Below are 24783 nucleotides of genomic sequence, written 5' to 3'. Positions count from 1 at the left end.
TTTTCTTTTTGTCATTCCATTTTAGCTGCTTCCTTGCTCATTATGCTTTCCCATTAGCATAATGTATTGGTTGTGTTTGCACAGTCTTTTCTGCCAAAGGCTGCCCTGCAGTTGTACAGCCATTGGGGTAACCAGCTGTTACTTATTTAAGCCTCCATCATTTTGTATGACAGAATAACTTAATTATGCCCTACTTGAAGATGCTAAATAAAATTATCTTCTGAACAAGTGTACTTCATTTGATATTTGTCTCTGTCAGGTATTTGAACTCTGACACTTAAGCCATATGCACTAAATAAATAAACACACTTTAAAACTAAACCTAGTAGCAAGGTAATTATTACAGAATTAGAAGTTGTTTTATAGTATTTCTAGAGCACAGTTATTTCTTTAGTTAATACATTATGCATATTTAAAGGGCTTCAGAAAACTGGGAGTAAAATGCAGTTAGTACTTGCATAATAAGCTTGCAGGTAAGGTAACGATTTACTTCTATGCTTTGTGAATAAGGGAAAGAGATCTCCAATAAATGCCGGTCATTTAAAAAAAGGCAGCGTTGTAGTATCTATACATTTCAAAATTGGACAACAAACAAGATTGCTTGCTACTCAGCAAGCTAATACCGTCTAGTTCTAAGAATGCCTCAGTCAACAGCAATGGTCTTGTGTTGCAGAATATGATTTAGTTTTTATTTTAAATCTGGAGTGTGAATCATCAAACTCAAACCATACTTTTTCCTGGTAACATCTTTCTTCAGCTCTCTATAAACCAACTTTCTTCCTTTCCCTTTTTCATCACTAGACAATTATGCATGTGAACGTGACAATTTTGGTGTTGCCAACTGGCTTCTTGAGTTTTGAGTGTTCCAAAATGTCAGCTCCCATATTTTCAAATGGATTATAATTGAGGATGTGCCAAACTACATGAATTTATTTTGAATAATGCCCATCTGCCACATTAGCTAGCTGATTTAGCCTTTGGACAAATACAATCTGCATTCAAAGTAGACATCTAAAGATTGAATTAATTAATAACAGATACTTTATATAAAATACACTTTTGCTAAAAAATATAAAAATAAAAATATAAAATCTCTAAATTGTATTGTACCTTATCTAGGTGTATTGATYTGTCATGCAGATCAGAATGCTTTTGAACAAAGGGAGTTAAGATTACTAAGTATTTGAAAGAAGTCTGAAAGTGATTTGTAGGCTAGAATATAGTAGCCTAGTAGAACATAGCAGAAAATCTGTTTAAATCTTATAATAAGGGAACAATTTTTATAAATAAAATTGGAAACAAAGGTAAAATTCACACTTGTACAGAGTACCCARCTATAGCTCAGTAAATATGATTTTGCCATTAGTAGTAAAAGGCCACAGGTTTTGTGTTGACCTGACAATRTAAGGTTTTGGGACCTACATGGGTTTGCCTTGAGTTTATGTTAATTGTGATAACAACTGTCTAGCAGTTAGGTGAATATTGCCTAGCATGTTTCACCTTAGCTCTGTGAATGTAGCATATAATAAAGATCTAACAAACCTGTGCAGTCAGTGAGTAAGACATACTGGGGCTGGGAGGTGATATTATATGACTTTAATGAATAGTTAATGGGTAAAATAGACAGACTATAGCTGGGAAATAATTTGAGAAAGATCAAATAAGTAGATTGTGTTAGAAAATTCATAAAAAGAACCCCAAGTGGGCCCAAGATTGAGAAGGAAGAAACCTCTGTCATTAACATCATACACCTTCTCCTGGTTAAGGACTCAGGATGYGGGCAACTCCACATAAACTCCCTTTTCTTCTAGCCATCTTCAGCAGGACTGAATCTAGTGTCCTTGGGAACTGAAGGAGCGTGAGAGTGCCACAGGAGAAAAGGAACTGATATTGGAAAGTTTATGTAAACAAGTTTAGCTAGATTATTAATGAGACTTTCTGTCATAATTAAAAAATTTGTACTACAAGTGCTAGTATCACTATAACTGTAATAATGTTTATTGTAGTTTTGATTAGACTGTTAAGATTTTAATTAGACTAGCAACAGCTTCTTGGGTTGGCATTTTGCCCGTGAGATGATCATGAATGTAACTCAATATACCATAAAGATCCTACTTCTACATTATGCTGAAGATTCAATTAATCTATAGCGTACTTTTGAATAATCTCCTTCTTCAAGTTTTGTTTGCAGAGAATACTTTTTCTGACATAGCTAATAGTGATGTTGCTGTTACCAGTATTTGACAATTTCTTGGCTTAGTTTTTCTAACTGTGAATACCTACTTGAAATACAACTTGTGCTTTCAGGGCTCAGCATTCCTGAATATCAGGGTCAACACATACGTTTCAACAGATCTGGCACAGATGGGTCTTTGATTAGTGATTGACTATTGTGGCTTTGTCTGTAGTAAGTATGATGAGATAAATGGGGCCTTGAGAAAATATAATACCATAATAAATTGGAGTGGTATGGTATATGTAGGTTGTATGATAATATCATATCTGACCTACATTATGAGAAGAAAAAAGATTTCCTACTAATATTGCAAATGATTTTGAAGATTTACAAGGCAATACATGGMATTTTCTATGAAATCTATGTTTTGAAATTTTAAGGATGGAACACAGAACAGAAGCAGACTTTAGTTCATTGCTAAGTAAAACATTATAATGTTGTATAATAAATGTTGCAGATAAAATACAGCTGAACCGTAATGTTTCTAATCTTCAAAAAATGTTGCTCATTCCCAAAGAGTAGAACATTCAATAGTGCAACACTTGTTTAAAACTAATCTTCACCATCTTTGCTATAAAACAATGTAATTGCAGATGCCAATATACTAYGATGTTATCTATAAAGCCACAGGCTAGGTCTACAGATGTTACATATCACCAGAAAGCTTTTTCAAATGTTTCAATTACAGAAAAGATAAAGTGTCTGAAATTTGTATAGTGAAACAAATGAGCGAAGGGAAAAATCCAAGAAAGTAAAATAAGCAAAAGATTCTATTTTCTAGAGTTTTATGATAAAAAATGACATTTGCTAAAAGTAATGATAACAAGCATTAATTTCCACCATGCTGAGAAACTATCATACCAGTATGAATACAGGCTCTATCTAAACAAGTAAATAYATTTTGCTAAGATTATCCTCAGGCCATGAAACCAGTTGGCATGATCTAGCTAGGCTGATGCTTTTAAAATCTCTTAAACTTTCTGCTGGAACAGAGAGAGCGTATCCATACTACCTAATGAGAATAGTCTCAAACTATGGGCAAACTCCTGGGAWTTGTCTGGGAGAGCGTGAGCTGGCCCAGACCCAGGCCCACTCATACTTGGAGTGCTCTCAATTTATGGTGCAGGCAATTACAATTTAACTGTGTAGGCAATAAAGTCCTAGTGCCCAGGTCTATATCTTAACATTGTTTATTTTACTACTATAGATGTACTGCTAGAGGATTATATTTACATTAATCGTTTCCCAGAACCAAGAGGTTGACCTAGAGGTCAACTACTGCTGTTTTTATGTATCATTTTTTGTTAAAAAATGAATTGAGGTGATATTCAGTGTTGGACAACCATTATTCATCCAATAAAGTTGTTCCCAAATGAAAGGAGAGGTTAGTGAAGCTAGGTGAAATGAACATTTGATTCCCAGTTCCAGGGTTTGTCTTTTTCTGGGATAGCGAGATCTTGCTCTACCTCTGTGGTAAAATCAGGTATTGAAGAGTCACTAAAAAGTGTTTAGAGGAACTAAGGTTAATTTTAGGTATGTGATGAAAATGTACTTGGAGGAAAATTCTGCAAGTAAAGACTTAGCTTATTAGTGATCTATAAACTTTGCAATGCACAGCTGTGGAACACATAATTTTTTGACAAATCTGTATTTACCTTCCTTAAAATAGCAAATACAATGCTGAAAAGCAACATGGTAACACCATTCATTTCTCTGCATAAAATAATTTATTAATACAAAGGGAATCCTTACAAATATTACCAGGAAGGTCAAAATCAAACTTAAAGTGGAAAAAATCTGAACAATGAAACCATTACCGTAATTTAGTTTATGATATGTAGTTATATACAAATTCCACTGAGGCTACAAGATTTCATAGCTACTCCAGCATCCAGACTTTTATGAAAGTTTATACTTTTCAAAGCTGACACRCATTCAATTTGAAATCTATCATTAGATCTTCCATTTCTCTGAAAATTTTTGAAGACAACTGAAATGTATAGACAAAGAGAAAGAGGATTTGTTTTCCCAATTTTCTCTTCAAAGCATAGAATCRCAGCCTGTGTTTACTGCTTGAAATAATAAGCAAAAGAATATGGCATTTTCATGTTACTGAAGACTTTGACTTTTTCTCTCATAGACTCATTTTAATTGGTAGTTTTGTAAGGAATATTTTTAAAGTTAAAAACAGTGTAAATGTTCAGTAGTTTTCCATGTTTTCTAACTAAATAAAATCTGAAGAAAGCTTGTTCTGTGAAGTGTATCTTATATTCATTAAATAAACTTGTTATGTCAGTGAGAAAAACAATGACAACTTACTTGCACTTATAATAATTTTCTTCAGGAAAAGGTGAATTTTCTTCACACAGGCCTAAGTACAGAAGTGTATTGTGTAATGAAAGCAATAAAAATCCATCAATGCAAGCTTCTGTTTGGTGGGTGGAGGTTCTGCAGAAAAGTGGGAATCTTTTTGGTTAGTTGTTATAACTCACCCCGTTGCCGGCATTGCAACCTCCCTGTCTCCAGTTCCCTGGTTGCTAATATATTTACCTGCACCCAGCCTTTTACAGTGATTCTCTGTATGAAATCCATTCCACAGTGTCTCTTTCTGAGCTGTGGACCATTGCACTGTAGGTCTTGCTGTCCATTTAGCTATTTAGCAAGCAGCAACACACGCAAAAACAGTTGTAATGTGTATGTGCATGACTTTGAAAAGACGGGCTTTTTCTAAGCACTCTAAATTCTGCAGGTGAGGATGGATGGCTACAAATGCTTTGGGTATTTTACAGAGACTGAAAAGACTCTTGCTCTCCCCACCAGAAACTGAGAGGGACTGTTTTGCTGCCTTTCCAGATCTGTGGGATGCATACGGATTGGTGGCATGTATCTTTATTGCATCGTGTATCATTTTCCTTCTGGCTATAAATGGGCTGAAAAAGGCTTCCAAGAGGTGGCAGTAAGGGCAAGTGCAGGGGGAGGGAATGAGACCAGAAAGTCATTCTGGGAAAGGGAGGTTGTTGCAGTTCTGGTCTAAAAAATGAACTTGGCAGAAGGGGTTGAGAAGATTCACAGAAAGGAGAGGCCAGACTCTACTACTGGATACCTAGGCTTCTCCAGTCTAAGGAAAAAGGCAGTCCCAAAGGGCAAACCGTACAGAATTAGGCAATAAGGGRCTTTAGATCAGCTGTATGATTTTAAGCTCTGACTTATTTTTGGAGGGTAAGCAGCTGATTGGAGCCACATTAGGTGCTTCTGTCAGCTTGAGACATGAGTTATAAAACTTGAACTGTAGTAGAAAACTTAGATTTGATTCACTCAAGAAATTACAATAGCCATATCTCCCCCCTCTCTGGGGTAAACAGTTAAAATCAGATTAGGGAACAGGCTGGGTGGGAGGTACTCTCTATTTGATCTATTAAAACTGAGTAGAAAGGGTGAGAAAAACAGCAATTATGGAAAGAATCTGTTTGTAATCTTATCCTTGGCAGTAGGAGAGAACTCAAACCAAGGAAGCAATCTGGACAAAAGTTGTGACATTACTACTGTTTTGTTTTTTTTTTTTTTTTTTTTTTCCTTCTTCTCTAGTAGCAGAGATTACTTCGTGTTAAACTCAAGGCATGCTGTGTGCATGACACTGCCTCTGCATGTACCAAGCTGATGGGATCCCACTGTGGACCTGCGGGATATTTAAAATTCTAAGCAGTGAAACCTAGCTGAGAGGTAGTCATTCAGCTCCCTACTTGGGGAATTTTTGTATACACAGCAGCTTAGATACATAGAAAATTTTCAAGTTACCAAGGAGGCACTAATTAAGTTTTAAGTACTTCCAAATTTAGTAAGCCATTAAAGTATGTGTGTTTTTTAAAACTCACTTTGAGGTGCCAGAATTTTTCCAATGTCWCATTTTAGGTTTCAAAATACAAAAAAGGAAATAGATAGCCCTAGACATCCGGGCAAAACATAGAAAATCCTCAAATAGCCATACAGCYGTTATCTATTTTACCTGCTGAGGCAGTCAGCAGCTGTGTTACCAAGCATACAGGATTCTTCTGATGAGRAAAGGGTCCAAATCATTTGTGAGACAGACAGATACTGTGTCCGAGTGGGGATACAGGGTCTATCTACATCATTTACAAGGGACACTTTCTGCTGTGAAGGATCCTTTGCAACTTACGGAGGCAGAAAATGGTCCTTTATCAGTTCKAGGGTGTAGAGAATGGAGAAAGGAAGGCATGTAGGTCTCAAAGTTTTTCTTATAGTGTAAAGGGAAGTAAATTTCTTTTTCCTGTGAGTTTAATTTTCCATCTTATAGCTTCTGACTGTCAAGAACAAGGAGAATAGATATAGCAATCTTTGTTATATCTAGGAAAGGCTTTACTGGACAAAAAGGTTGTAGCTCAGAAGAGATTTGAGCTTGAGAAGTGGCTGAAATTCATTTCTGTGTAACCATGAATAGCTGTGAAAAAATGTTCCTTTATGTTCCTGTACCACTGAGAGACACGTGAAAAATTATTCAGACCTCATATCTTATTAAACTGAACTACTTTTGTTACTACACGATTTTTAGAGCAGCTATTTTGGTAAAACTTACAAGTGGTTATTGCTCCCAGAATAATAAAACTACCCAGAATGCACAGCAATAAAAAGTCACTGTCCTTTTGTCAGGGRTAAAACAGAAGATAAGTCAGACAAAAGTCCAACCAGTAGTACGGCATCATGATGCTTGCTGGACTTGTGCTTCATCAGCATGCAGGAAGGGGATTCCAAAGCTGGAAGACGTTAACAAGAGACATTCCTGTTCTATGTACAGACTCTCAGACTAGATTTGTACAGTCATTGTCATTGCCTTCRCACTATTAAACTGACCATTCCCCCCCMAAAAAAAAGTGGAAAAAGAGATTGAGTGTAGTTATCACAGAGACTGACAGCTAACCTCCATCTGAGTTTGCAATTGCATGGAAGTATGTGGAGTCAGATTCATGTACATGCACAAAAGATGTACGTGTAAGTGTGTATGTTCAAAGCCTTCCTCTCAAAGACTGCCGTTTCTTGATGTCCTTCTTTCTCATTAGTTTCATTAAAGAGTACATAGTAAGAATGATCCAAGCAAAACAGCATCCTTGAGGCATCTTGAGTCTCTAAAGATTATATTCACTATTTTAAATTTGTTCTTTCAAAAATTCCCAAATGGCTCTAAAGCTAATGTTTCAAAATATCTAGGGGCTAGTTCAAAAATACAGCATTCATTATAAATAAATCCCACTGCATATGAACTGTAATTTGCAACATGAAAGAATCTGTAATTTGAGATTTTTTAAGCAGGCCAGGTACTGGTCATTTCAATTAAATACATAAAAAATACACATTAGATGTAATGATATAACTTATACAAAATACTTGCTCCAAAGTGCATTGAAAACCACAGCCTCTCATTATTACATGATCAAATTTAGAGTTTGGTTCCCCTTTGAAGAGTACTTGAATATAAAACTTCAGACAAATATTGTATCTCTTTAGCATTTGTAAGACTTTAGTACATTGGGACCTCTTATCTTAAATAGACTTTTGAGATATGCCAGAATGCAAGTATGTGCTGCTAATGTGATTATTACTACTACATGAATTTATATATTTCACATAACACTCAGAGTTCTTTATTTGTACTCCTGTGCATATGACCTTTTTTTCTCTAACTCTTATGCTGAACCACAAAAGATAGACCAGTCTTATGGGTTGGGTATTTGATAAGAACTTAAAAATATGTTCAGACGCCAGGCATTGTTACAGACTTCCTGAAAGAGGCTCAACTAGTCGCTTAGTATCCATGGATTTGGATTTTCAAAAATAGTAAGGCTTCAAAAAAAGATTTTTTTACATCTAATGGAATTTGTATATGCAGTACGGCAAATTAAATATCTTATTTGATTCCTTCTCAGTTTTTGGAAATCCTATTAGCAAATGTTAATACGATATACGGACTCTTACGAACCAAAATTGTTTTGCTTTGGGACACCATTTACTGTAATGCTTAACCTTGCAAAACACTGCTATACCAGTTTAATTGGAGATCAGTCCAAATGGTTTAGAGAGACATAGCTACGTCATTGGTGCCATTTGTGTGTAAACATGCATCTGCACAGAGCTCCTTTCATAGAAGCCTGCAAAAGCTCGCCTATTAATGTAGCTGTGTGAGGTTATCACTAAACGTGTTCATGCAAAATGTAGGTTAAGCTCTGCTTTCAGGCACACCACTTTCAATTCAGAGATTGAAAGGAATGAAGTTATTTCACTGATGTGAGGAAAGACTGTATTGTATGCTTTTTCTGATGGATTAGATTGACGTATTATTGAAGAAATATGTTACCTCTGTCACTTTCCTTAGCGCGGTGGGAAATCTTGGTTGTCTCACCTGCCTCATGCACATAGCTGTCCATGGAAACAAGTTTAAACTCTCACAGACTTTGAAGTATGGCTAGTCTTCTTTAAGGAGTAGATTGGGGTGTTCCTCAGCTGACAACAAGATTTGGCAGATTTTCTGTACAATTATATTGTTCTTCTGCAGAATGGTTCAGAGTGAGAGTTCACACTGCAGAAATACATTTGTCGCATTTCTCACCTAACAGTGCTTTAAGTGAGAGCAGAGTTTGTGATCTCTAAGGAAAAAGTATCTAATGAAAAAAAAATTAGTTTGGAAGTTGAAAATACTTTCAAAAATGTGCAACCGTTACAGTGACTGCACATTGACTTATGTCTCTACTTTTCTGCCRCTGGCTAAGTTACCTGAGGGCACTTACCGGCAGTAAAACCGGTTGATCTGAAGCTGACATTCTTGGCAGTTATCTTCAGGTTAACATGATAKTATTGATGAATGTTAAAATTATGGCTGATTACAATGTCAGTGAATACTCTACCAAGACAATGARCAGATTTTATTCTTTCTCTGGGAATGGATGGATTCAGTATCTTTTAGCAACATTATTACTGAGACAATTCTTATTTATTGTAGCAAACTGTGCAGAATTGTAACTAAAACTATTGTCTCGTATACCCTTATGAGAAATAAATGTTGAACGGAACCACAATAACTATTTTTAATGTGCTATCAGATTACTTYTCCAGATGAAAAAGAACCCGCTTCTTTCTGTTTTTCTCACTATAGAGTGATCATTGTCATTTCCTTTTATGGGACTTTGGAAGATCAGAATTGCTTTCTTTCAGTAGGTGATAGTGAACAATAGACAAACTCACTCTGAAATGACAGTTTTTTTTGTGTCTCTACAGGGAACTGAGGTCCATTATAATCTGTTTTCTTGGATCTCTTATTTTTTGATTTCTTATTTAGAAGGAATGTGGCATATTAGCATATTTATTATGTGCCACAGAACATTGTGACTAGAATTCAACAGTAATGTGGAAATGTTAAAAACAAAACCAACAACAACAACATCAGAAAAACAAAACAGCTTCAACAAACCTGATAATATTCACGCTTCACTATAGAGAAGCTCATTTTCTTGTACACTTGAAATGCAAATGGTATATCAAAGATTTCTCATCAGATTCTGCATTATGCCTGTTGCCAGTTGAACCATGCAGCACACACTGCTGAATCACCAAATGGTATATTGTTATAGAAGCTTCTGTGTATTAAAATAGACAATACAAGGTTAAACTTATTGTCACTGCTTGTATACTGCTCCTGTACAGACATTTATCATCTGAAAAGGCAGTTGCTACAGTAGCTGGATTATGTTTATGGAAATGAATATGCATTATGTGTTTCTACCACTGACTCTTGATGTTAAAAATCCCAACAATATAAAGAAGCCATATTTGGCTATAGTTAAAGACAACKTAAGTGAAAGATCCTTCTGCTGTATGTACAGAAAAAAAGAAAAAAAAAGAGAATGTGCTTATGGTTTCTTGGCCAGCTAGTATTTTAAAGATAATTTGCCTTTACATGTTAAATCAGTATTACAAACAATGATTTTTCATGCTGTTGTTTCTGTTTCTTCCCAGATGTACATCCAGACAACAACACTTACTGTCTCCATGAGTTTAAGTGCTTCTGTGTCTCTGGGCATGCTCTACATGCCCAAGGTTTATATTATCATTTTTCATCCAGAGCAGAACGTTCAAAAAAGGAAGAGGAGCTTCAAGGCTGTAGTGACAGCTGCCACAATGCAAAGTAAACTGATCCAGAAAGGAAATGACAGACCAAATGGCGAGGTCAAAACTGAACTATGTGAAAGTCTTGAAACCAACAGTAAGTCATCTGTAGACTTTCCCATGGTCAAGAGTGGCAGCACTTCCTAATAGATGTACGTTCATTTGAAAGCACTTTCTTTTAGTAATAAACTTTATTCTTTTTCTTGTTTTGCATGAATCCAGAGATGTGTCAGAATTCATGTACCGATCACTGCAGGAATGCCTAGAGTTGTTTCATAAAAATTGTTTTTTATGGGTGACAGGAGGCTACTAAAAAAATCACAAACAGATTTTGGAAAGTCACATCTCCTTAAAATGATCAGTTTTAGCTAGTGCTAATTTGATGTGCTGTGCATTGCTGTGCCATTTGAGATATATCCTGACAGTTCATGAGGTATATCTATGGTCATCACTGTGTATTCAAAACTAAAAGGCTGTTGAAAAAATACAATGAAAACAGTTAATATTGTTAATAGTTAGATGTGGAAATGAAAATAGCCCTTCACTTTTCTACCTTGAATTAATATTTGTTATTAACTTGTCCATCTACTACAGTTCATGAATGGTACTAGTGCCCACCAGAATAACACCTTCCATCCAAGTCTTTGTTGAAGTCTTATTCATCTTGGCACAAAAATGTAATAATTCATATACAGCTTACTCATTATATGTTCTTATATGTCATGGGTTAGTAATAGGACGAAGTTTTTTCACATGTCAGAAAAGTTCTTGAATCTTGGCACATCTCTAAATTACTCTGGTATGGAAAAATGGTTATAGCTTCCATTTGACTGCATGATGTACAATCTTGTAAACTGGACGTCAGAATTTATATATGTGTATATATATATATATATATACACACACACATACATATATATGTGTGTGTGTATATATATTTGAATAGAGCCAGTAATTTTATCCCTGGGTTAGTAGTCAGAGAAAATCAGTTTCTATCAAAGAACTGGTTCCATTGGCCGGACATTTGCTGTTACAGTTAAAGACTGAAAATGAATTTTATGAATTTTCATTACTTTTTTTGTGATGTTGACAGGAAATTGAATAATGTTATTTTGCTTGTGCACATTCAGACAAACCAGCACCAAGTTTACATAAAAATATTTTACTTGTTTCATAAATATGCAATCCCCCCACTGAATTCAATCAGAGATTGCCAGATTGAGGACTAAGTAAAAATAGTCCATAGGTTTACTATAGCATAGCTGCTGATGCGTGGAGCATATTGAGTGCAAACAAATTAACTTGCAAAACTTGTAACCCTTCCAAATGTGTAAATCTGCCGGTCTGAGCTATGGGTTTCTACAGCTTCAAATTGACACGTATGACAGAGGACACAAGGAGAAAGGTGTTGAAATTCCTTGTGGATCAGATAACAGAACAGAAATACGAAGAACTCAATACTTTCACAAATCTTCAGAAGCCAAAATAAAATGCAGAAGAAAAAGAGAGATGGATTTTGCTGAGTTTGCAAAATGATCAGCTTCTGAGGAAAGGTCAAAGCAGGGCTTCCACAGTAGGAGAAGGAAGAGAGTTAGTAAGAAAGTCTTGTGTATCTGATGTTTATCTACCATATCTAATTAAGAAATGCTGTGCTCAGGGATTCCTTAAACTGATTATGTAAAATTCATGGGAATAGCTACTCTTGGAAGCAGGTTTACTTCTCTAGTAGTGTGATGTGGAACAGGTTGCCCAGAGAGCTTGTGGAGTCTCCTTCTCTGGAGTTATTCAAGGCCTGCCTGGATGCAACCCTATCTGCCATGCTCTAGGTGACTCTGCTTGAGTGGGGAGGTTGGACTAGATGATCTCCAGAGGTCCCTTCCAACCTTACTGATTCTATGATTCTGTGTACACAGGGTAATGCTTATTTATTGTACTCTAAACTTATTTTTAACCATAGCATATCTGTATAATCATAAACTCACTAGGAATGTATCCTCATGAGGCTTTGATCCATGCTTGATAATACTCCATTGGCAAAAATTCAGAGTCAAATCATTACTCCCTGAATTACTATTCAGGGAGTTGTAGTTGTGTAATTGAGCTCTTGGCGAAAGAAGGGTTTTGCACTTTCAGAAAGTGGTCCCCAATCATTGAGTTTGAGCAGCTTCCCTGTTTTGTGCCAAAACAGTTACTTTCAAAAAAACTTTTGGAGGTTCCTGTGAATTCTCAGTGCACATGCAAAACAAATGTTTTTCCCTAGGTCAATAGTAACAACTCCTTCAAAATATCGCATAATTTCTTCTTGTAGTGACACCATGCAAGGTAACCTTTCTTGTCAATTTTAGCATATGAAGCTGATTGAGAAAAATCAGGCTGTTCCTAGCATTCTAGAAGTGGTGAGCAAATGTTTCCCTTCACTTCCCAAGCAAAAATACTGATTATGACAATGGTACTAAGTGAGAAATTAGAGGAGACAGGTAATTCCTTTAGCTTTCAGACTGAAGAGTACTCTTTTCTCTCTAGTTCATTCTCTTGCGTGTAACTGCTTCCCATTCGTGTTGTCCACCACAGGAACATAGGCATTTCTTGTGTGCAAAAATGCATATGTTCTGTGGAAAACATTGTATCTGGGACACAGAATGATGAAAAAAATCCATATGCAATTGCAGAGGACATAACAATGGCAACTACTTTAAATGTATATGGGTCAACTCACAGTAACTTTTCTAAATTGCATTAGGTCCTGTTTCATATTATTCTGTTTTTGTTTGTTTGTTTGTTTCATTCCAACATCAGTGTAGTAACTGGAGCTAGAAAGATTGTTCGTTCCAGAAATATTTTGTGCCAAGTTTGTTGAGCTTGCCAAATGAGATTCATATTATTACTACAAAATGCTAACAGTCTTAAAGACCAGGATTCCAGCTGCAGAAGCTTTCAGATCCTCAAAAAGGAATTGTAGGGTTATTGCAGTGAACTGTAAAGACACTTACAATATTTATCAAGTGAAAAAGTGTTTGGATATGAGATTAGATTTATATCACATTTTGAACTGAAATCTACACTGGTTTTCCTTGCTATCATTTTTTAAAGTGATGACACTCAGAATAAACTATGATAATTTCTATTTCTTGATCAGTCCCAGATTAGATCTGTCAAAACTATTTAGGCATCAGACATACAACCAAATTATAGCAAATTAATAAATTACTCTAAATCAGCTGATATGCAGTAACTATTTATTTATGTACTTTGAGCTTCTTACAAATGTTCTCATATAATTCAGTTTACTGAGTTGTGATAAATCTGATTATGTTATATTGCTGTAGGCTAAAAGCATACACATGAAAAGTTATCATAAAACTCAGCTGATGCAGGTAATGTTTTAAGCCAGCTTAATATGATTGCGTAGCTGAGCCTATATTCAAAATGAGGAAACAAATGAGACTCTGCTCTCTCCATCCTTTTGTTCCCACATGTGCAGAATTTGCAGACGTGTATTTATTTGTTATTTCTTAACTGGGCACAAAATCCTTTTATGTTCTAAGGAACTTTGTGCCATTTCGGCAGTCCTGCGTTATTCTCAGAAGGAATTTAAAGGGCCAAAGGAAGAATAGAATCCTCTTAAAAATCCAGCTGTGGGAGCATGGGAGAGTTCAGATGGGAGCAGTGCACCACATCTGAAAGATCTGAAAGATGTAAATCAAGCTATATTTGCTTCAAGTGTCCCAACACAGTCAAATAAAGCATTTCCTGCCAGTACTGGAATACTGTGATCGCTCAGCAGATTTATATGAAAGACAGTGAGCTAAGAGCAATCATTTCATGAATTAGCTTTGCCAGACATAAAATGTTCGAGCTACCTATGCAGGTGAGAGTAGGAAATATTCTGTTTTGTAGCTTCCTTTTGATTATCCCTTTTTAGAAAAAAAGAAAGTCCAGTGACATGTAAATTATAATGGTGTGGTTCTGCTGTGTTTTCTAAAATGGCAACTATAAGATTAAAATAAAATTCCTCAGATACAAATTCCTCAGAAACCTGCAGAAAATATATTGATGAAGCAAGCAGCAAACTTAATTATTTATGCTACCCAATATTATTTTGCAGCAACTTTAGTGAGAAGAGGTATAGGAGAGGGAAGTAGTTATTTCTTAGTTTCTGTAAATCTATTCTTTCAAAATCATCACCAGATTGTTGGGTTTGATTTGGGAGACAGTATGAAGAATCCTTTTCCTATCTCAGCTGTTCTTACCAGATTCTATATATATAAAAAAAAAAAAAAATCAAGGAAGGAAGACAGATATGAGAATAGAATAAAGATCTTTGAATCTGCAGATCAGACTATTTTTGTGTCATCAAATTATTTTCATCCTGCCAGCTGCAGTCCTCACCGTCATAAGCAGAACATGACTCTTGCAGATGGAAGATAAGATTTATATGGGAAGCCAAGTTTTAATTTATGCAATATGGCATAGACCTTATTTTAGAATCAAAAGAGAGACTCTCCCAGTAGTCTGGGACAGTGAATGTTGCATGTGAGATGTCTGCACATCTAGTTTAGAATCAAGTGATTCTTGCCTGTGAATTCTAATATCACCATTTCCCTTTTCCTACCACTATATAAATAGAGCAGTGGAGACTTGGCTATATTTTATTATATAAATGGATAAAATATAAGGGCTACAAGCCAACAAAAAACTGCTATGCAATATTCACCGTTCATTTTTACAATGGTAAAGGTGTTTAACCTCTCCATCCTGAATCAGTGGTGTCAGCTTTGCCAAAGAGAGAAATGACCAGTTGACCTTGGACCTGAGGATATTATCACCGCATGGCAGCTGTAAAATATGGCCTAGGTTTCTCTTAAATATTTCCACTGGCTTACTTAAATGCAGATGCTTTATGTCCAAAAGCTCACCAGAAAACACATGCCATAGGCACTAGCTCCTCAGTTCCACTGACTTTGAGAGATGTGTTCCCCACTTCAGACTTTCTTCCCTTCAAGGAGCAGGAGATATGCGTAAACTTTTCCTGGATGGACAGTTTGTGACTACCTCCAAAGTAGTCTTTGGTCAGGAGAAAAAAGGGAAAAACTCAAGCTCTAGACTTATAAAACTCTGTGAAGATCGGCTAAAATATCAGACAAATAATATGTTGAAATCCTGTTACAGACATGTTAAAACCAATAACAAAGCACAGGTAGCTGCTAACAGATAACTTGCTGTTATATACAGAAGAAATAATCAAAGTATTATAGAAAAAGCTGCAATTATTTTTGACAGGATCTTCCTTCTCCACTCATSCTTATGCTGCCCCTCTCTTGACCTCTGCTTCCCCAGACCACAAAAACAAAGTTAGAACCAATACACAGAACTTGAGATCCAGCCAAGCTCACCACTTAAGTACACGCTTAAACTTTATCACATAATTCCATGAACATGGGCCATGATGTTTGGAAATGTAGTTGAATTCTGACTGACTTCAAATGTTGAATTTATGCTTTCCCMTTTGCTTCTAAAAATCCTGATTTTTTTCTTTTTTTCTTTCTTTTTTTTTCTTTTTTTTCTGGTGTGCAGCTTCCTCTACCAAGACAACTTATGTCAGTTATAGCAATCAGGCAGACTGAGCAGGGATGAAGTTCACTGGAAGACCTGCAGGATGGGATAATACAAAGACTTTACCGCTACCAGAATTCAGTCTTGGAAATATCAATAGACTACATTCAAATCAATAGTCAGTCTCCTAAAGGACAAGGATTAAACAAGAGGCAGAAGTTAAAAAAGAAACAGGGGAAGGAAAAGTCCAKTTTTATCACATAGAGACTGAGTGTCAAACTTCTGAACTGTTCACTYACAAAAGGAAGCAAATCACAAAAGGAAAACAAATGTTAGCTTGTGAAAAAAAATGCTGTTGAAATAAACCATGTCTGATGTTATATTTGTAAGTACTTTTTTGTGATTGTGACAATTTCCTTTCCTGTCCYACATTGTTCAACTTGTTTAAGAAGATGAGTTTGTTTCTTGTGATGGCTGACTAAATTAAGTCCAGGGTTATGCTAAAATAAATGCAATGGTCAACGCATGCTAATTTTTATACAAAATAATTTATTTCTAATAATAAAGGAATGTTTTGCAAATGTTGAGACTTGTTTTGTTGCAGTTTTAAGGAAAAAAAAAGTCCTTATACTGTTGTCTATTGTTTGTTTAGAATGTGCAGTAAAGGTGGGTGTACAAATAAAATAATAATCATGGCATCAGAAGAACGCAGTGTAAACTATAAGCATGTGTGTGTATGTATGTGTGTGTGTTTGTGTGTGTGTGTGTGTGTGTATGCATGTGCATGCCTCCGTGAGTGTGTGTGTGTGCACTTGGCAGTGTGTGAATTTATTTGTTCAATATTTTGTGACTATAATATATTTTATAATAGTAGGATTTCTTTTCCTCTCCTCACATTCACAGTAAGTGTACTTTATATGTTTGCAAAGCAAAGGAGTCCTGATGATTGCTATTTTGTATGGTCGTATTATATTTTGGAACCTCCACCAATAATTCTGATCCTTTTCATTTCTGGACTTATAGTGTGTAAGACTATGTGACAGCTAGGTTGAATCAGGCTAAAAGTCTGTTCAGCCTCGTATCCTGTCTCTGACAGGGAATGTAGTAGATGCTTATCTCAATAAAAGTGACTGAAATAACAGGAGAGAAATCAATGGAAAATTGGGAAAGCAGTGACCTAGTGGATATTTGTGTTATTGCCTCCTTAACACTTAAAAATGAAAGAAACAATTTTGACATCATCTAAATTTCCATGTCCAATGAGTGTCCATTTATTAGAAGTAATTGCACAAAGATAGACAAACTCATGTAGATTTCTATCATGTTAATAAATACCTCCAGAGAAGCTTAAAGTAGACAGCTAAGGACTTTCAACTCTGTTGCTACAGTTATGATGTTCTTTAACACGTTTTTTTTCACTSCATACACTACCTACCATTCATCAAGTCAATGAGTCTTCACAATCAGTTCACTATTAAATGTTCTTTCTGTTGAATTAGCCTGGATGGCTTCTTGTGCTCTTTTCCTCATAGGAGCTATATTTTTGTGACATATTTTAAAGGAAGAAGCTGTGCTGSGTGCTGGATTTAATAAGCCCAGGTTGAAGTATCCGAAACCGAATTCTGTTACAATGTCAAACTGAACTCCTGTGCAGGAAGCGAACTCCATGACTCCATGTAGTCAACTGCCTGTCGGTGAATTTCCATTTTCAAGATATTTTGACAAGACACAATTAGCTCTTCCCAGAATTTAAACATCTGAATTATCGACTGCCGGAGGCTTCAGTATAGAGTACTTGAAAAATTTATGGTYAATCATACACCAAACTGCAGAACAATTGTTAGACTGAAAAAAATAATAAAATAAAATAATAAAAGTTCCTTTTTCATTGAATATGCCATTGAGTATATCCTAATCCTGTAAACTCCCATATGCTTAATTTTAAGCATATTAGCAATGCAGCTAATGTTCTKAGAGCGAGTTACATTGTCAAAGTTAAGAAGACCAGGAAAAAAATGTCAGCCAACATTTACAGTTCTGTTTGGTAAGGTAATATCATTTCATCAAAAAGAAGTATTTTGTGAAAATGAATAGACTTAGATCAATGTTTTGATAAGACAGTTTTCCAAGTCCAGGGTGGATTTTCTAACACAGAGAAAAAGAGAGAGAATTTTTTGATATGAAAAWTAGTGTTTTGGCACAGTTCCTTTTCATAGACAGTTTTGAAAAGTTTAGTTTTCAATTTACAACAAAACAAATATCATATTTTTTTGCTTATAACATCTGTACATAATAATATAGGAATTATAACATGCATCTGAAAAAGCAGTTCACAAGATGTCACKTATAAACATTAGTGTATGATATACAAATATCTCCCAACTTCCAAAGAATTGTAAAGTCCAAAGTAAATATTATTCCGAGGTATAATACTTAAACCTGACCAAACAATACTTTTTTTGCATAAACAGGTAAAAACAGAGCTTTATTCCTATGCAAATTGTTGCGTGTGTTTTCTATGTCATTCTGTCCAAAATATGCAATATATTAAGCCTCGTCAGCCTCACTGCTATTAGCGTAACTGATTTGAGAAATAGCCCACAGGATGAATTACGTAATGAACTAGGCAGTTCAAAGAGCATAGAACAGTAGTGATCTCAGGTACTACTTCTGTAGGGTAGTTAAGCACACCCTTACCTATAAAGAATGCCTATTTACCTGTGAATAGTTTTGCTAATGTCGCTGACTCAACTAAGAATTTACAATAGTGCATAGCTATCCACAGTAACAGTAATCAAAAACACATTCTTCTCTTGTTTCCTACCAGAGCTATTGAAAAACAATGCAGATTATATATTATTTCAGGATGGAGTGTCAACCTGATTCTTGTCAGCTCAGAAGAGTTTTTCCTATAAAGACAGTAGTCTGAAAAAAAAAGTCTGACAACTTAATTCGTGAGTTCTGCTTCCAAGATTGTATCTTCAGGTGACTTTGAGTCCCATTCCTGCAACACACTGTGCATCAGATATACAGGTAACACACAACTTCTGTGACCCCTCCTGAGATTACAGGGCCTTTTTCTCCAGTTTACTTATTACCATAAAAAGTCACTTCTAAAAAAAGGACCTGTTATAAAGAAAAAAAAAAAAAAAGAGAGAGAGAATAGTATAATACAACTGGAATAAATATTTCTGTATTTTTGCAAGATGAGTATAAAAAGGGATGAGCTTTAGAAAAATTGCTTCCACTGTACTTTACTTTTTACATTATAAGGTCCATTTCTTATGAGAAGATCAGAGGAATTCGGTTCGCAATAAGAAGAGAAATCCCCACATTATGTTGTTACTGTGCCTTTGAATACTCATGAAGATGCTTCATTTTTCTTCTTTCCCCCTATGCAATAACTGTCACCTGTTATTTTTATACAGAAAACTTATTGCTTTTTTAACAACCTCTGTTTTTTGATTTACTTCATTCTGCTCTATATATTACAGYATTGCTATTCATGAAGCTGTAGTTAAACCTTTATCAGCATTTTCATTATGAATAGTATTGTTTAACACACAAAGATCTGCAGGTWGAAACTCAGCATGTTTTTTTCTGAGTGTATATGCAAAAGAATGTAAATGAGACAATTGTTTTTCTCTTTAAGTATTAGGTAAGTTAAAATGAAAAGCTTACAAAGAGAATAAAATATTGAGGCAGATATAATTGGAAGCTGGTAGCAATTTAAAAAGTGAAATTTGGCCAATGGTTATAACACAATATATTCCAGTTGTTTACAATACAATTTGAAAAATTAAATTTACATAGCATAGGAAAGAACCATTAAAAAATATAATTTCCGGTGTCCACTTTCACAYACCTTTTCATCCTTAAACTGTATTTTCAGGTTGATGAACTTAAGGCAAAAGCCATTCAAGTAAAAAAGAGTCTTATCATTGATTTTAACAGATTTGAGATCAAGCATCAGGTGTTTTAATCATTAATGTAAACYGTAGCTTTTTAAAAGATCCTTGAATCTTCAAATAAATGGCTTTGCCACTGAAAGCTACCTTACATATATATTATTTTTAAACATATTTTAATTGATATTTATAACCCTTCTAATGCCATATAAGTAACTCTGGTGCATTAATCACTTGTATTTACAAAAATCCCTTTTAAGAGATTTTTCAYAAATTTCATAAAATTAGATTTTATGAATGAAATAGTTTATGGGACTGCTAAGCTAGATCTTACATTGGCCTGACTTTTAGAGGCATAGAGCACTCCTAAATCATACAGGCTTCACTGGTATCTGAAAGTGCCCAGTAGCTGGAGCTACTGAGRATCATGTTTTAACCAGTCTAGAATAAATGTTTATAGTGAAGCAAAAAGCTGTATCAATCAAAGTATTTAGACAATGATAGATAAATATCTTTGGGACTGACTGAAGTTGAATGCYGTGGTGCCTAGAAGGACCCAGGTCTCAGAGCCTTCCATTTTTAAACAAGGAATGGGTGAGGAGTTCTTGAACTGAWTTGCAATCTTCATCCCGTGAACTGTCACCGCTTCTTCGTAAATGTGAGCAGTCCRTTGTAGAAACATTTGGATGCATATTAGTCAAGGTCTGGGTTGATGCCTGTAGCTTTCATCCTGGAGACAGTGTGACAACCAGTCAATGGCACTTTCTCCCAACAGAGAAACTGTCCCAACATATATATCTAGTGTATACTGCTTGTTTTGGCAAATATTTACTCTCTCCAACTCAAGTGTACACTTCCACACACTCTAAAGACTTCCTCTATGCTGAAGGTTTTACACAAAGCCAAGTGAAATTCATAGGAGTCTTTCAGCAGAATTGTTTAGCCAGAGTAACCCAGAGGGATAGGATGATTCTACTTATTTATAGCTCAGACTGTAAACTGAAGCCAYCCAATGACTCTTATAAATAAGATGGGCAATATACAGCATCAAGACACATTTTAATCTATTTTTTTTTCTAGAAGAAGCTACTACGGTTATTAATGAAGTCTCTCCCAGTTGAGGGGCAAAAATCTGTATGCCAAAAAAACAGAGACTGAAGTCTTACATTAATGCTAGCTTGCAAGTCATGGCTTACACACATTACTGTGTGGCTGGTGTGATAATTCAAGTTTTATCAAACAGAGGGTTTAAGTCTCAAATGATTTCAGTCCACTCAGTTTTYACAGTAATAAATTACCAGTAGCTGAGATCTTGAAGTTTAGTGTCTAAACTATTGCATTGGTCTAGTTAAAATTATAAAAATTCTTTATTGTACAAGCTTATGGTTTCATTCTGATCATAGAAAAACAGCCTATAGTTTTAAAAATGATATTATTAGTCATTTATGTGTGAGAACACTGAAACAACATCAGGACATACAGCTTTATATTACTGTATGTCTGAGATCAGGAACAAGCACTTAATGTGATTTTGTGACTGCAGGATAGATAGAATGGGATCTGAATGACTCTATGCATCAGGTCAATGAACCAGAAATTAAGCAGAATTCATAGGCAATACTTTAACTRTTATATAGAAATAATAATGGAACACTTTGTCAAAAAATCCCCTTTTCAAGAAATGCCTAAATAGCGATTTACGCAGCAGGTTTTTTAAATAATAATACTAGCTGTCTTCCAGTGAACAGACAATTTTTATTACTCACTCAGGAAAGAAATGAAAGAAGGCATTTTGAAATGCTCCAGTTTGTAAATATATCATATTGGAATACAGTTTCCTTATTTATGCCTCTTTTTACAAGCAGGATATGAAAGCAGAAGATATAGCATGGTGGGTAAAGAAAATGTCTGTTTTGCAGCATTCCTTTGTCATGTTTTAACTTTAAAATGCATGTGAATGATGAAGTATATTTCACCATCACATCAGCTAACAAATAGAACAATAGTTTATTACCAGACTTTCAAATAGATTATATGCCATGTGGTGTAATTAAGAAAATACATATGAATCTACATATTGTGGTTAAATATTAAAGAGAGAAGTTTGATGACAGAAGAGGTGCCTACTACTTTTCCCAATTTCGGCAGTATCTATTTCAGAAGTAGCTTTGACCCTAGTGGTACTGCAACCGTTTGCCTCCAGAAAACACCACTGCAATTTTMTGTGCATACTTTATTTTCAGATTACCTACTCCAATCTAACAGTGTAATGATCTTTTTAAAAATTTGAGTTAAGTCACCTTACATAGAAGTCATTTCTTTCTAAGATTCTCCTGAAATTTCAGTAGCTAACAGGAGAACAGAATAAATGTGTCATTGATCCTAATTATGTTACTTGGGAGAATTAAAGGTTGTGATTAATGGGAGAGAGCAAATACAAGAAGGAATAAACCTTATCTGTGGACTGTGTCCTATAGTTCTGAATAGACCTGAATCATATTGTCTCCTTTCAGCTTCTTTCTTGTCTTAAATTTACAAGTCAGATGATGGAAACTGCAAAATACATTTGGTGGAAATAATCTGTTGCATCTATCCAATGAAATGAAATGTGAAAGACATATTCATTTGACAATATTTTAGTCTTCATAATTTAAAGGAGATGGGAAGCTTTAATAATTCTGTTAAATTTATTGTCAGGAAATGGTCTGCAAAAGTYTGTCTTAAAAGGTCACTGTAAAATTTGCACTTTTTGTGAATGTTGATAACTCTATAAATTTTTCCCTCACACTGAAACACTGAGCAAATACAGAGCAATAGTTTTTCTTGTTTGACATTATAGTATGACAGCAGGTGGCTAGCTCCAAGGAACTTACTATTTTCAATAGTATGGCAGCAGACAGTGAAGAGCAAGCAGCAGTGTCCCCCAGAGCTAAAGCAATGTTAGAAGTACAGTTAGATCCATAATAAAGGCAAAGCAGGCTTTTGTTTGTATTACACAAGTGACTCGTGCCTAGATGGAAGTAACAGCAACATGACAGGCAGAGGAGTATGAACGTGAGAGGAAAAGAGACCAGTGATAGAACTGCTGTACTCCAAACACGAACGGAAATAGAAGAAAACGTTGGAAAGTTTCATTGTCAAAGAATTGTGTTGGCTACGAAGAGACCGTGCTGGCCTCCGTTAAGGTCACACGGCAGCTCCAGGGAAYGAGCTAATCTTACATATTCCACAGAATGGTAGTGGGCAAGAATGACAAARCAGTTAATGGGAGCCATAAGAGCCAGCGTTGGATAAGGTACCAAATAAGAATACACACTCATTTTTCTTTGAAATGCCCTCCAAAAATTACCATGATGTCCAAGAGATACACACAACTTCTGCAAAGACCTACAAATAGATATGTTTCAACCTTTTCTTCAGAAATTYTAGGTGAGGATCAAAGGTTGCAACATTTCCTTTGAAATGGCAGCCTTTTGCAAATGAATTTGCTCATTCCCTCTTGTCAATGCCTAATTTAGGAAATCTCTAGAGCCTTCCCACTCTCTGAGATCCTGCAAGGGAACTGGAAATGGTTTTCCAAAAGAAAAGAAAACCTTCCCTGCAAAACTGAAATTGTAATTTTTGTAGGACACGCCCTCTTTGTCAAAAATAACTCCAAATTCACAGCTAACTGGTAAATTAAACATATTCAACTGAATATGTCTGCTGAATCTTAACTAAGCAAATTTCAAGTGCCAAAGTTGAAATTTGGCCAAAATGATCTTTTTCTAATGATCCTACTAAGAGTTTCCATTACTACTTTTCCCCTTTGTTGGTCAGATGCAGAAGAAGAAAGAAACACTTACCTAGAGTGGATAATATGACCCTTGCAAACTGAGTGTCTTGTTCCACTGTGTCATCTAATATCTACAACACTCCAAAACACTAACTTCATGCTGATTCCTAAAGAAGCAAAACATTAGCTGAATTTTCTGCACCAGTTCCTGTACAGAGCACCGTACAATCTAATGTACAGCACAGAGGCTATTTATGTACGTGACGAACCAAAGTTTAGCATTTGTCTGTAGAACTTCTCTGCAAGATTGATGCCAAAAAAATTRCTGTATACAATGCTAGCTTCAAAGTCTCTTTAGCTGCCTGTTTCCCTGACACAGCATGTTCTCTGTTTCTGGGCAGCTACTCTACTTTCTAAATGCTGCAGTGTCTTTGTAATCATTGATTATCAATATTAAATAAGTATGGTCCTTCAGAAAATAAACTGTTTGTTGCATATAGAAATCCTCTTTGCTAGTCTTGCTAGAATGCTGAGGCACTTCCCAGTAGATATATTTTGATGTTTAGTTTTATTTCTTCAGTACTGCTTTGGGTAGTTCCCCAGKGGTCTCCAGAGTCTTTGGTCCTCAGGACCAGTTTAGAGGGAAACATATCAATAGAGTAAATCTCTGGCAACAATAGTCAAATAGAAGAGGAAACGGGGAGAAGGTTCTAAAAAGAGGTAAAATAATTCTAGAAAACATTCCTGGTTAGAGATATAAATAATTGCTTTCTTCTGAAAAACTGAAGAAACATTGACAAAATTAAAATGCACTTTTCACCRCCTGCTTCTGGAAATAATTCCTGTGGCAGCTGAATCTACCTCAGTGGTTTTTAGTCCCAAAAACTGCTGGATTAATCTTTGAATGCTACCCCCTTTTCATTTCTTAGTAGAATATTAATAAAATCTTGAAACAATAAAGCAAGAGAGAGCATACAGGTAAAAATGCATATGACGTAATGAATTGTCAAGCTTTTAGGACTTTGCTTGTTACAACAGTATGAAGTCTTCATTGGTGATAAATCTATCTATATATCAATTTATCTTTCTAGCTAGCTTACACATTGCAGAGTGTAAAGAGTAGAACTCAGTATTGCTCACTT

At 35.4% G+C, this 24783-nt stretch overlaps 1 protein-coding gene across 1 annotated transcript in view; it reads left to right on the top strand.

The window, feature by feature from the left end:
* Positions 1–16029, top strand: part of LOC146595138 (metabotropic glutamate receptor 8) — a gene marked incomplete at its 5' end in the record, with an annotated part of 134151 nt that extends 118122 nt beyond the window's left edge. The window contains 2 exons of the mRNA XM_085306333.1: positions 10256–10502; positions 15980–16029. Coding sequence (XP_085162459.1) covers positions 10256–10502; positions 15980–16029 — 297 coding nt within the window. The remainder of the gene's footprint in view (positions 1–10255; positions 10503–15979) is intronic.
* Between the last annotated feature and the right edge of the window lie 8754 nt (positions 16030–24783).

The sequence above is a fragment of the Rhea americana genome, unplaced genomic scaffold (genome assembly GCF_003343005.1).
Source record: "Rhea americana isolate MKP2758 unplaced genomic scaffold, rheAme1 scaffold_238, whole genome shotgun sequence".
NCBI lineage: Eukaryota > Metazoa > Chordata > Aves > Rheiformes > Rheidae > Rhea > Rhea americana.
The sequence above is the reverse complement of the archived record's forward strand: the minus strand, read 5'-3'. Positions and strand labels throughout refer to the sequence as shown.